Source organism: Rhinopithecus roxellana, chromosome 11, assembly GCF_007565055.1.
Source record: "Rhinopithecus roxellana isolate Shanxi Qingling chromosome 11, ASM756505v1, whole genome shotgun sequence".
NCBI lineage: Eukaryota > Metazoa > Chordata > Mammalia > Primates > Cercopithecidae > Rhinopithecus > Rhinopithecus roxellana.
Genome location: NC_044559.1, coordinates 6,182,769 through 6,196,652, shown reverse-complemented (window position 1 = coordinate 6,196,652; position 13,884 = coordinate 6,182,769). Strand labels below are relative to the sequence as shown.

Genomic DNA, 13,884 nt, shown 5'->3' with positions numbered 1-13,884 from the left:
TCCCCTTCCTTCTTGTGTGAAACTGAACAAGGGGCCTTTGGCAAACAGTTCCAGGGAGTATAGCTCATTAATTTAGTTGTGTCGGGAAATAGGGTGTAAAGCTTGTTTGTGGTGTGCAAACAGGGAATGCACAGATATTGCTGCCAAAGATTTCTGAGCCAAGGGAATGCTAGTGTCTGCTGGGACAGAAGGGACATTTGGGCATGTGTGACCCAGTCAATAAGAGGCAAATCTGTAACGTCTCTTGCAGTTTTTATAAAAATGTGAAAAAAACAATTGAAAGGAAGATGCTTTTAAGTTCTCTTACAAATGCAAAAGTCTATGATTCCAGGATACCCATGCAGAAAAGTTGCAACTACCAAATGGTCTTCATTCTGAACTTGTGTCACATGAGCCCATCAGTAGTGTTGGGTGCTAGGAAATATCCTCCTCCAGCATCTATCTTGGGGTTCTGGCTACCAGAACAGCTCTCCTAAGGACCAGTAGTGGGTCAAGATCCAGTTTACATCCAAGAACAAGGGGAGCAGCTGGGCCCCCTCTGGTCCTCAGAGGAGGCTATGGATGAGAAGTCCTTTTATAGAGCAGCTCAGGGACTTCCTATGGAAAGCACAGAGGTCCTGGGGCAGAAACATCAATCTCACTCTTCCTTTCATTATTCACACAATTAGTTAAATGAAAGGCCTTATGAAAGCTCACAACACTCCTCAAGATTCTCTTCTCCCAAAACCCAGCATTAAACAGAAAGCAGCCTCTGATTCAACAGCCTGGATGGTGTAGCTCCCAGAATGTCCCCATGATCCTACCAAGACAGTCACCACTTTGAGAGTCAATCCTTGGAGGCGGCTGCCCATGGGCCTCTCTTGCAAGCTGCCATTCAAGCCCTTCTCTGAGTCCCACGTTGCCAACTGTGAAGGAGAAATAAAGATTATGAGGGATGGAACTGGCACCTATGCACACCTTAGGACCTCGGCTCCTACACTGGGAGCCTGAATTAGGCAGGTAGGGTAACAGCAGTGCCCTGGAGTTCCCAGAGACCCAGAGCCATTTTAAAACCCTAAAGAGAATAGACATATGGTAAGCAGAGTTACATGTCCTCCTTCAGCTTGCCTGGATCTCTAGAGCTCAGCACAGCGCTAAAATGAAACCAACTGGTGAGAACTTGTCTCTAAAACAAATGTTTATGTCCAGTTTTATTCTGTTCACCCACAGAGGCCATGTCACTGTGATGCCTGCAAAATACCCTCTTTGTTTAATTATTCCTTTGGCTTGCCCAGGCCACAACGCCCTTGAGTTCAGCCATTGCTCCCTCCATGGGTAGGATGAGGCTCAGCAGTAAAGCAAGTAGCAAACACTCAAGTGCACAGCTTGCCTTGCACCCCGGTGCCTATGGCAAGCAGGGTCAAGAGCTTCCTGCCTGTTTTCACTGTGGTGTCAGCTGCTTCATTTTCCTTGATAGGCAGGTAGAGGCTAAAGGCAGGGTAAATGTGCTCTGAATCTGCTACATTCTCCTAAGCCTGCAGAGTGTATCCAATAGCCAGATGCATCTCTGACAGTCATCCTAAGGTGGTCACGGAGAACCTACTTTGGCTCAGAAACAATGAGGAGACACAGTTGTTCATGAGACTGCTTTCCCTCCCTGCATCCTTGCAGGGTCTATACAATGACAAAACTTTTGTCTGGGAAATGATTCTCAACTATTAATGGAGAAGACATAACAAAATGCAGATACCCAGCCCCATCTCAAGTCAACTAAATCAGGATCTCAGGGCCTGAGCATAGGAAGTTAATGCCTCCCGAGTGCTCCTGATACTGCAGCCAAGGTTGAAAACCCCTGCTCTTCTAGGTCACTGGCCCTCCAACTTGGCTGCATATTAGTATCTCTTCAGGGGGGCTTTATAATAAAATGTACTGAAAGTTGGGTCCTACCCCCAGAGACTCTTATGTAATTGGTCTGTAGTGTACTAGAGATGAATATTTTAGCTCCCCAGGTGATTCTAATGCACAGCCAGAATTGTGAACCACTGTTGTTGATTAAAGCCATGATGCTCAAACTATGATATCCACACAAATGGCCCAGGGATTTTCTACGCACTTTGTGATTCTGGCGCCTGAGATTATTCATGTCTAACAAGCTCCCAGGTGATGCTGCTGCTGCTGCTGCTGCTGCTGCTGCTGCTAATCCATGGACCACCATTTAAATAGCAGGGGGCTAAAGGGTCAAACTGCCACAGGCAGTATATACTGTTATCAGGGAAAAATCCATAAGATCCCCTAGTTAACCTGAAGAGAAGAAGAATCCCAGTGGAAAAGTGCTACTGGGAGCCCTGAAGGAACCACCAACTGTTCCACTTAAGAATGCCTCTACTCTCTCAGCATTTCCCATGGTTCTGACATCTGCAGCAGCGTCTGCACACTGAGCCCTGACTATAAGGCCATAGAACCTGAGGGGCCATTCCTCCTGGAAGAGACAACAACTCTGAGATATAAAGTAAAACCATCAGAATAAGAGATGGAGTTCTAGAGTCAGTTTTACAGAAACCTAGAATTTCCTATTGTCACCTTGGACATGATGCCCAACAAGACCCACTCCATTCTAAATAATAGGATGCCTTGGTGTGATGAATAAATAAATTAGTATAATCATGGCCATGTACCCTGAAGAACCACCCACCACCACCACCACTAATTAATTTGGGGGCATTGAGGTAAAGAACAAATGAAGATCTGCCCAAAATTCTGCTTAAAGACCTTGAAGATAGCAATATACCACACTTTGGGTAATGATACAGTTTAAAAAAAAAAAAAAAGCAAAAATCATGGCTATTTCTCCATTGGATCTTAAGAAATAGGCTGGGAGCTGTGGCTTATGCCTGCAATCCCAGCACTTTGGGAGGCCAAGGCGGGTGGATCACTTGAGTCCAGGAACTCAAAATCAGTCTGGGCAATATGGTGAAATACTGCCTCTATAAAAAATAAAAATAAATTAGCCAGGTGTGGTGGCATACACCTGTAGTCCCAGCTACTTGGGAGGTTGAGGTGGGAGGTTCAATTGAGACCAGGAGGTCAAGACTGCAGAGAGCCGTAATTGTGCCACTGCATTCCAGCCTGGGCAACAGAGTGAGATCCTGCCAAAGAAGGAAGGGAGGAAGGAAGGAAGGAAAGAAGGAAGGAAGGAAGGAAGGAAGGAAGGAAGGAAGGAAGGAAGGAAGGAAGGAAGGAAGGAAGGAAGGAATTGAGAGAAGAAGGAAGGAAGGAAGGAAGGAAGGAAGGAAGGAAGGAAGGAAGGAAGGAAGGAAGGAAGGAAGGAAGGAAGGAAGGAAGGAAGGAGGAAGGAAGGAAGGAAGGAAGGAAGGAAGGAAGGAAGGAAGGGAGGGAGGGAAAGAAATACAGAAAGAAAGGGGGGGAGATTGAGAGAGGAGAGGAAAGGAAAGGAAAGGAAAGGAAAGGAAAGGAAAGGAAAGGAAAGGAAAGGAAAGGAAAGGAAAGGAAAGGAAAGGAAAGGAAAGGAAAGGAAAGGAAAGGAAAGGAAGAAATTGAATGAAGATGCAGAATCGATTTCTACAGCTGGATTAAAATGCTTGTCAGCGGGAAGAGGACAAATTCAGACAAATGGGGCCAAGGGGTTGATTGCCCCTATTCTTTGGATGTTCTACCATGGACTCACTGGGGCAGGAGTGGATATTTATTTGGGGTGCCTGTATCTGCACTACCTTAACTGCTTAGCCCAGATGCTGGAGCTGCTTAGCCCTGATGTGTATACTGCTACTTCTCCTGGGTGTGGGTGGAGTTGTAGAGGTCTTCTTGACCACCCCAATGGCTCATAGAGTCATAACAGAAGCCATCTTGTCCTAATGATGATGCAACCATTCCAGACACTCCATACTCTATCTTGTACCAGGACCCTTTTGCCTAATATCTGCTGCCAAATCTTCCTGGCACGGTGAAGGGGCATCTTAATTCTCTACTGTCTTGGCTTGAGTGAGTGTTTGGAATGGGGCTCTGTGCATCTTGATCAAGAAGGCCTTCTCTGTCTTTCTACTGGGATTGTAATCAGAAATTAGAATGGAGGATGGAGGCAGAAAGAAACAGTTGGGATGAAGCCCTGAACATCATTCTCTACTTCTGGCCCACTGCTTGGCTCTAGGAGGCACCACCTCAGTTCCCCTAGATCTTTGCAACAGCTTTCTCATTGGTTTCATTACTCTCAACCTCTCTCTCTTACAGCTCATCAATAGGCAAGTGGGTACCCTTACAACAAATAAACTCAAATATGAACTATATTAATTAAACTATTCTAATGAATTCCTTTTTCCTACAGAATAAATCCTAAGACTTTTAAACTTGGCCTAAAAGAAAAGCCTTCCTCATCCAGAGCCAATCCTGACTCTCAACCTCACTTTAGTTTATGTAGTTACGGTATACTACAATCCCCAAAATTCCTCCTCCTTTCTCAGGCACACCGCATTCCCTCCTGATATTTGTATCTGGTTTCTTTCTGCCTGGAATGCCCTTTCTCTTCTTCTGGGTCTGGCAAACTCTTACTTGTTTGTTGAAATGAGATTTCACTTTAGAATAGTTTTAGATTTACAGAAAAGTTGTAGATGCTGTGCAGAGAATGTCAATAGATCGATACCCAGTTTTTCCCATTGTTAAGATATAACATTAGAATGACACATTTATCACCACTAATGAATGTTCAGCCTAATATCCATGATTTATGCAAATCTGCAATAGAAATGAAATAGAAGGATCTCCAGTTCCTTCTACTCTTGGCCTAAGTCAGTAAGTCAGCTGTGGCATTGGGGTTTCTTGCCATGTTCTCTGGGGTCAAAACCCTGTCTTCATAAGCTGTCTAGAGCCTCAGGCTCCTGGGCTGGACCTGGCCTTTCTCATTCCCATCTCAGGGTCTCCAACCTTGCCTCGAATTCCAGGCTCTCCTCTCCAACATTAACTTCTGTAACTGAGGAAGAAGACGGGAACTTGGAAGTGTGAACTTAGCAGACGTTCATGAGTCAGTAGACCTATGCTCTAGTTGTTGTCACCACTTATGTGAGTGACCTCAGACAGCACTTGACAGCACAGTGCTTGAAACATAGAGTCAATAAATATTTTTTCAATAAAGTACACTTTACTGAGATTCCATCATTTTCTTTTCTTTTCTTTTTTTTAGACAGGATCTCACTCTGTTGTCCAGGATAGAATGCAGTGGTATGATCATGGCTCACTGCATCCTCTGCCTCCTGGGCTCAAGTGATCCTCCCACCTCAGCCTTCCAAGTAGCTGGGACTACAGGAGTACACCACTACATCCTGCAAATTTTTCTGTATTTTTTGTAGAGATGAGGTTGTGCCATGTTGCTCAGGCTGGTCTCAAACTTCTGGGCTCAAGAGATCCACTGACCTCAGCCTCCCAAAATGTTGGGATTACAGGCATGGGCCACTGTGCCCAGCCGATTCTATTTTCTTATCTATGAAATGGGAAATAAAAATCTTCCTTGCCTATCAAATTGAGGGGCTGTTCAAAGAAGAAAATAACTTTGAAATAGTCTATTATAAAATAGCTTAATTAAAAATCACAAAGTAAAGAACCAGGATATAAGACAGCATACAATATGACCTCAATTATGTTTTTTTTTAAAGCAGTGGTAAAAATGGGAGAAGATACATTAAAATGTGATACATGGATATGTGTGTTACACATAGGTGATGGAATTATAAGTAATCATTACTACCTTCTTCACCCTCTTCCTGATTTTAACAGGATTTTCACTAATAGGAAGTAAAATAAGCTTTTGATAAAAATAACTAGCATAGATGATTGAGCAATATCCTATCACATGCACTTGTACGACTGAAAACTGCATGATGGGGGAGCAACTGGAGTCAAATTACCTGTCAATATGTCAAGGCCAATCTGAGAGTCAGAACCCAATAAATCAGTGCTTTGGCTCTAAGGAATTTTGGTCTAGAGGTGCCTCATCATGAAGGGGCATATGGCTAGTTTGACCAGCACAGCTTCTCATATTCTAGGATCTCTCCAAGATGGTGGGAGCTCTGTAAACTGTTGGGTTGGGAGATAGGAAGTGACCACAGCTGAGGCCCAGATCCATGAAGATAAGCAATCCAAGTAATCTTTCTCCACTGAGAAAGAGGAGCAGCTCCAAATCATTTTAGTTAATATTCAGACAATCTTAATACGAGAAGGCCATGTAAATTAAAATGGAATTTCATGAAGGAAAAAAAATTCTTCCAAGCCTATTATCATGCTTATCTCTTCATCTAAAAGTGGTTAGGACTTAAAAAGTATTTTTGTTTTGTTTTGTTTTGCTTTAATACAGACTTCTCTTTCTCCCTAGCCTTTAGGCATCCTGTACCCTGGAAAAGCAAGAAAAAAAAAACTTCAAAGGAAAAAATCAAAATTCTGCCTTTCAAACACATCAAAGTGCAACTATGTTCCAGGATTCAGGATCCTTCATATTGAGTAGGAAAGTTTATTATTCCCTCATATCAGACAGAAGCCAAGTGCTCCAAGCTGAGTGAATCTCCCCATTTCCACAAAACGGTGTGCTCTTGCCCAAATCTTAAGATAACAGTGGTAAACCTCCATCATTTCTGGGCAAGGCCATCCGTCTGTGATCCAAAATATAAGGCCAGAACATAGAAAAACACGGTTCACATGAAATAATCCAGTGGAATATTTTTAAGTAAATGAAGGCTTTAAATGGATTACCAGCACTGTAGTCAACCAAGATCAGAAGAGACTTGCATCCCACCTCCATCCTGAGGGTGTCTGGCGCTCCCCACTCCAAATGCTCAAGAAAATGTTTCAGTCAATAAAAGCCAAATGAGGCCAATGGACTTGATAAATGGGAAGCCAGAAAAACCTTTGACCCAAAGAAGTCCCGACACTTAGTCATACAGCTCCAGACCATTTCATTTGTACCTAAGTGTGTCTACTCTGACTTCCCCTTGTATTTTGCAGACAGAATTTTGTTTACAGGATTGATGAATTTATGGCCACAGACACCCACTTTTGACAGCTGACCTGTCAAGATCAGTGCCTGAAAAACTAATTTCCAGCACTGTTAAACAAAACAAGTACTGCTGCTATTTGATAAGACAGCTACGGTTTTCATTCATTGCTGAGATCTGCTCTACCCAAACCAGAAATGTGGATGGAGCCAGAGGTTACAGCACAATCATCACTTGAAAGGAGATATATGGCCTCAAAATCTGATTATGACAAACAACTGTGCAAGAGATCAGCCAATTGGAGAATATATTTCACAAATCACTGGTCTCAGGAAAATATATTTCCCAAGTCAACTGGGCTGTTCTTCAAGTTAGTGTTTCTGAGTTGTAAGATGTGGGGATTTGGGACTTTGTGGCCCTGTCCTTAATAAATGCAGGGCTATTAACCCTAAATGGGACAAATGTCCTTTGGAAGATTGGGCTTTGTGTTCTGTAGACTAGTTATAAAGGTGTCTTAAAGTGTCATTCTCTTTTCATGGGGAGGGAGGATAGAAAGAGGTGCAATCTAACTGTTTTACAGCCCAGGGACAATATAACCAATTTCATATAGAGAGCATTGTATGTTCCTGCGAAGGGAAGGACAGAGGAAGGGAGGAAAGAAGGAAGGAGGGAAGGAGGGAGGGAGGGAGGGATGGAAGGAAGGAAGGAAGGAGGAAAGGAAGGAAAGGGAGGAAGCAAGAGAAGGAAGGAAGGAGACAAGGCAGGAGGGAGGGAAGAAGGGAGGGAGTGAAGAAGAGAGAGAGGGAGAAAGGGAGGGAGGGAGCGAGGGAAGGAAGAAAGGAAGGAGGGAAGGAAGGAAGGAAGGAGAGAAGGATGGAGGGAGGGAAGGAGGGAAAGGGAGGAGGCAAGAGAAGTAAGGAAGGACAGAAGGCAGGAGGGAGGGAAGGAGGGAGAGAGCAAAGAAGGGAGAGAGGGAGAAAAGGAGGGAGGGAACGAGAGAAGGAAGGAAGGAGAGAGGGAGGGAGGGAAGGAAGGAGGGAGAAAGGAAGGAAGGAGAGAGGGAAGGACAGAGGAAAGGAATGAGAGAGGGAGCGAAGGAAGGAAGGAAGGAAGGAGAGAAGGAAGGAAGGAGAGGAGGAAGGAAAGAAGAAGGAGGGAGGGAGGAAGGAAGGAGAGGAGGAAGGAAGGAAGGAGAGAATGAGGGAGGGAGGAAGGGAGAGAGGAAGAAAGGAAGGGAGAGAAGGAAGAAGGAGGAAGAAAGAAAGGAAGGAAGGAAGAAAGGAAGGAAGGAAGGAAATAACCCCAAATCTCATGTTTAATAATATCCAATAAGACAATGGATCAATAAGTTACACAGTCACAATTTTACAGCTTAGTGACAAATACTTTGTTGGTAAGCTTGTCTCAAGGTAGTATTAGAAAGCAAGAGGTGAAGATTTTATGGCCATGTCTATCAGACCTCACAACCACATCTGAAATCCCATAAGAGCTGTGTTCTCATCAACCAGTGACTGCCATGATCTGAGTGCAGATGGCCCCAGTCTCAGTGATGATGGCCATAGTGGGTCTGTCGTTATGTCAGTGTATGGGTTTTTCTAAAACAATAAGTCATCTTTTAGGGTTTTTTTTTCTTTGTTTACTTTTATTGGAAAGCAAATGGGCTCAGAGTATGTTTCAAAGGATCACAGCCTTAAATAAGGGTAACGTGAAACAGAACTCACTATCTTGAATCAGCTTGAAATGGACATTCGGCCAGCACTGATATCAGATAATCCATTGCAAGTCTTAATCTTCAGCTAAATGCAGGAACAACATGTTTAGATACAAACACAGCACCTTGGAAGGAGACTGTGAACATCTGAGGGTAGAATATTAATATTGGTAGCCAGGATTCCCGAAGTAAGGTATAACTTGAGAGTTCATTTTGGGAATGCCAGCATATCAGAGCTAATGAACCTGGGCCTTGGAGGGTATGAGTCACAGGAGTTGGCAGTCAGAGCCGAATTAATACACCCATGAGGAAGGGGCTAGGACCACTCTTGAATATCTCAGGCATGTGAATAGGAAGGAGTGATTATCACTCTCTAAGATGGAGAGAATTGAGAGTATCCATCTCAGGACCATTTGCACAAGGAATTGAGATTTTGGTGTGAAAGACACACTATCTTAAAAACAAGTCCTAGAAGGACGTGTGTTAAGTGTCCAGAGGACAGAGCTGTAAGAAACTAAAAGAAGAGTGAAATGGACAGGAGGGCTATCATATACAGGGGCTTTTGAAAAACCTTTAGCAAGGATGAGGAAAAGATACTTCCCAGTGGTGCTGGAAAGACAATGAAAACTAGCAGAAATGCCTTCTGCACTGGCAAGAGATCACTCATAATGAAGGCAAAGGAAATGCTCAAGCTCTAGCTTCCACTACCTTAAAGCCCAGGCCACAAAGGTCTCAGTGAGCTCACACAGGATAAAAGGACCAACCAACTCTAATAATGCCGTCAATGGAGTCTTTTGTCATATTAAGAGCAAGGATGGAGGCAGGCAGTTCCACTTCTGCTTAAGACATAGAAAGGAGCAAGAGGATTTGGGAACAACAACAACAGTAAAGCCAAAAAATCAACTAACCATATATAGATATAAAGTTAGCCTATAAGACACTTGCAATCACAAAACCACCCTTTGAACTGAATTTCAAATGGTACGAAACCCCTCCAAGTAGAGACAGGATGCAAGAAGTGTTTCTGCTCTATGGCAGAGCATGGAGCAAACGCAGGTGGTAGTTATAAAAGTGAGTAAGAAGAAAAAACCCTGGTATTTTAACAATCTTAAAGGTCAAGTGTGGATCTTTAACAGTCAGGATCCCTGGGCCCTAGACTCAAGGGAGGCCACATCTACTCATCAGCCCTTCTCCATCAAACCTCCACTGGATGGAGCAGGAAAAAGAAAAATGTAAGCTACCATCCAAAAGTTATAGGAAAAATATCAAACATGTGTGTACCCAATAAAGGATATGTATCAAGTACACATAAAGAAAACTCACAAACAACTCATTTTTAAAAATAGAGAAAGGACTTATTTTTCCAACGAGAAAGACATATGATAGGCCAATATGCACATGAAAACATACCCGCTCCACATCATAAGTCATCAGGGAAATGCAAAGTAAGGTGACAAGGCAGTACACTAAATCTCACTCGAATGGCTAAAATCAAAGACAGATGTTACCAAGTGTCACTGAGAATCTGGCAGGCAAATTCTGCAGCCACATTGGAAGACACTTTGGCAATTTCCTATAAAGTTAAACATACAATGTTAAGCCCAGCGATTCCACTTCTAGACATTACATAAGGGAGATGTAAACCATGTCCATACAAAGGTCCATATGTGAATGTTCATAGAAGCTTTATTCATAATAGCCAAAAAATTGAAACTCTCCAAATGTGGATCAGCTGGTGAATAGATAAACAGTGTGGGATATTTATACAACAGAGTACTACTCAGCAATAAAAAGCAACAAGCAACTGACACACACAACAACATGGATAAAGCTCAAAAGCCTTACACCAAGTGAATGAAGCCAGACATAGGAGACCGTGTGATTTACGGTGCTGTTAATATGGCATTCTCGCGAAGGCAATACTACAGGTACTGAAAACAGATCAATGTTTGTCTGGAGGTGGTAATGGTAGAAGGGTATCAAATGCAAAGAGGAAGGTGGGACATTTGGGGTAATGGAAGTGTTCTATATTTTGAATGGCCTGGTGCCTACGTTACCATATACATTTGTCAGAGCTGATCAAACACTCTATACCTCAAATGGATAGATTTATTGTACATACTAAATAAACCATATGGTTTATTTAGATACAAGTATGTGCAATAAATCCAGCCATTTGAAATCATTATATATAAAATCATTATATATATATATCATATACTTGTATCTAAATATATATATGGTTTATTTAGATACAAATACATGCCATACACACACACACACACACACACACACATAATGATTTTTTAAATGATGGGCCATGTGTTGAGCAGGTAGGTAGTGGCACTAACCTGTCATGTGACTCAACTATGACCTATTGGTAAGGATGATGAGAGGAAATGATTGCCAAAATAACATTATAGCTGGTCACAGTGGCTCATGCCTATAATCCTGACAACTTGTGAGGCTAAGGCAAGAGAATCACTTGAGCCCAGGAGATTGAGACCAACCCAGGCAACATAGCAAGACTCCATCTCTAAAAATAAACTAATAAAAAACAGCCAGGCATTGTGTCATGTGCCTGTATTCCCAGATACTCAGGAAGTTGAGGTGAGAGGATCACTTGAGCCCAGGAGTTCCAGGCTGCAGTGAGGCATGATTGAGCCACTGTACTCAAGCCTGGGCGACAGAGTAAGACTTCAACTCAAAACGAAACAAAACAAAACAAAAATAACATTACGATCAATTGTAGTATTCTCAGGTGACTGTGCTTTAATTACATGGAGCTAGATGGTATCAAATGGCCAAAAAATTATCAATCTCAAAGAACTAGATGCATCATTATAAGAGTTTAGGAAGAATCTAAGTACAGTTTTAACTGCAAATAGTTCCATGGTGTGTGGGGGGGAAATTAGATTATGTAACATTGCATACACTGTGATCCAACTTTTCAAAAGCTTATTTCTTTTTGTGAGATGGTGCACATATAAGCCTAAGCTCAAAGGTAGTTATAAGTAGCTGTTTCTGGCATTGGGTGGAGCAATGGGATTATAGGGAATATTCATCTCTTGCACTCCACAGTCCTATACAGTTAGAATTGTTTTACTGAGAGGAAGCATTGTTTTTATAATCAGAAGAAAAACAATAAAGCAATTTTCATTTTGAAACTGCAGTGCAGTCTAGCTAATGACTGTAATGTTGATTTTGTACCTCTCTTTAATTGTTTCAGGTGTATCAGCTTTTTCTCTCTAAATAAACTGCAAGTTCCAGCGAAGGCATTCTCTATAGTGGGACAAGCCAGGCTGGAATACTGTTTCTTCCACAGATGAGCCTGGAAACCTTTGGCAAAGTATGGAGTGGTCATATTTGTTCTCTGGGCTCAAGTGTCTTCATGTGTTTCAAGTTCCATCAGATATTAGTTATTGTTATTAATAATACAATATCTCCTCTTAAGTCTATTATGCTCAGGCCCATACTAACAGATTTGAGATTCTTGTTGGTTTTAATTGACCCGAATTAATCACCCTATGTACACTATACCTCAGTCTGAAGTCTGACAAGACACTTCTGACAGTCAATTCTATGAGTTCTTACGCTGAAAAAAGTGGCAGATGTCTCCCATTACACTCTCTCAAACTCTGGACTGGCTCCTCTCTCTGGAACATCCTTCTCTTCCTTTGTCCTCTGCCTCCTACTCATCCTTTGAATATCATTCTAGAGATCTTTCCTTGTACCTCCATGAAGTACAAGGTAGTTATAAGTAGCTGTCTTCCTTGAGTGAGCCCATGATATCCTGACCATTGCCCTATGGAAATGCCTTTTATAATATATTAAAATTTTATGTCTATCTGTTCACAAATACACTGTAACTTTTTTTTTTTTTTTTTTTTTTTTTTTTTTTTTTTTTTGCAACAGAGTCTCTCTGTCACTCAGGCTGGAGTGGAATGGTATAATCTTAGTTTACTGTAACCTTTGCCTCCCTGGTTCAAGCAATTCTCCTGCCTCAGCCTCCCAAGTAGCTGGGATTACAGGTGCCTGCCACCACACCTGGCTAATTTTTGTATTTTTTTTAGTAGCAACAGGGTTTCACCATGTTAACCAGGCTGTTCTCGAACTCCTGACCCCAGGTGATCCACCCACCTCAGCCTCCCAAAGTGCTGGGATTACAGGTGAGCCACTGTGCCTGGCCCACATAACTTTTTGTTAAGGCAGAGACCATCTCTTCCTCATTTTGATTTGCTCAATAAAATCTTGTTCGGAAAATTAATAATATTGATCATCTTCTGGGAGCTTCCTCATTAACTGGCTGGAATGTCATTGCTTTTCTTAGACTCAGGGTCCCAGATTATGCCTTATATTTGAAGCTCTGCAAAAGGTTTTCTCATTCAGTGCTGATTTATTTCCAGTGGTTGAAATTTCCTGGGCTGGATTTTCTCTTTTGCATGATTTTGTGTTGGAAACTTACTTTAAGACTTCTAGTCATGGTAAAGTATTAGGATAATAAATATTTTCTTTAAAAACTCGCTTGATATGTCTTTACCACTAGGCCCCTGTGCGTGGTCTGTGGGCCAGGAGCATTGCAGTGTGGCTCCATCCCACATCTACCGAATTAGTTTCTATATTTTGACAAGATTCCCAGAAGAACATAGGCACAGTAAGGTTAGAGAAGAACAATTTCTATATCATGGTACCATCATTTCTTGCTTGGGACCTTTATGAGCTGCCTTAACTATCCTTCAATATCTTTATTATCCACCCCCTATCTAAGCCTCCCTCAACCCAACAGATGGTTTTCTTTCCTTTTCTTTAAGAAATTGCTTTATTTCATTCTTCTCAAAATTCTCAAATGGTTTTCAGTTACACTTGGGTCATCCTTTTCATGGTCTGTAAGACTCACCAAGATGTGATCCATGTCTGCCTTTAACCCCATCCACCACACTTTCTACCTCACTCACTACACCCCACCGACACTGGCCACATTTCACTTTCTCTCTCAAGCCTAGGTCCTTTCTGATTAGGAACTTTGTGTATATCCTTCATGTTCCCAGTAAATCTTATCTCTGCCATTCACAACTCATGTTTGGTTCTTTCTCCTCTGGTGGGTCTTGCCTGATGAGTTTTACTCTTGATAAAGGCCTTCTCAGGTTCACTCTTCCTAAGCATTTTAATATTTTTAAACACAAGACCTTGATATTTTCTTCA

The 13,884-nt window shown here is 42.2% G+C and overlaps 1 protein-coding gene across 1 annotated transcript in view; it reads right to left on the bottom strand.

Moving 5' to 3' along the window:
- Positions 1 to 13,884, bottom strand: part of GRID1 (glutamate ionotropic receptor delta type subunit 1) — a 791,729-nt gene that overhangs the window by 140,923 nt on the left and 636,922 nt on the right. Inside the window, exon 9 of the mRNA XM_030940876.1 lies at positions 804 to 905. Within this exon, the coding sequence (XP_030796736.1) occupies positions 804 to 905 (102 nt within the window). The remainder of the gene's footprint in view (positions 1 to 803; positions 906 to 13,884) is intronic.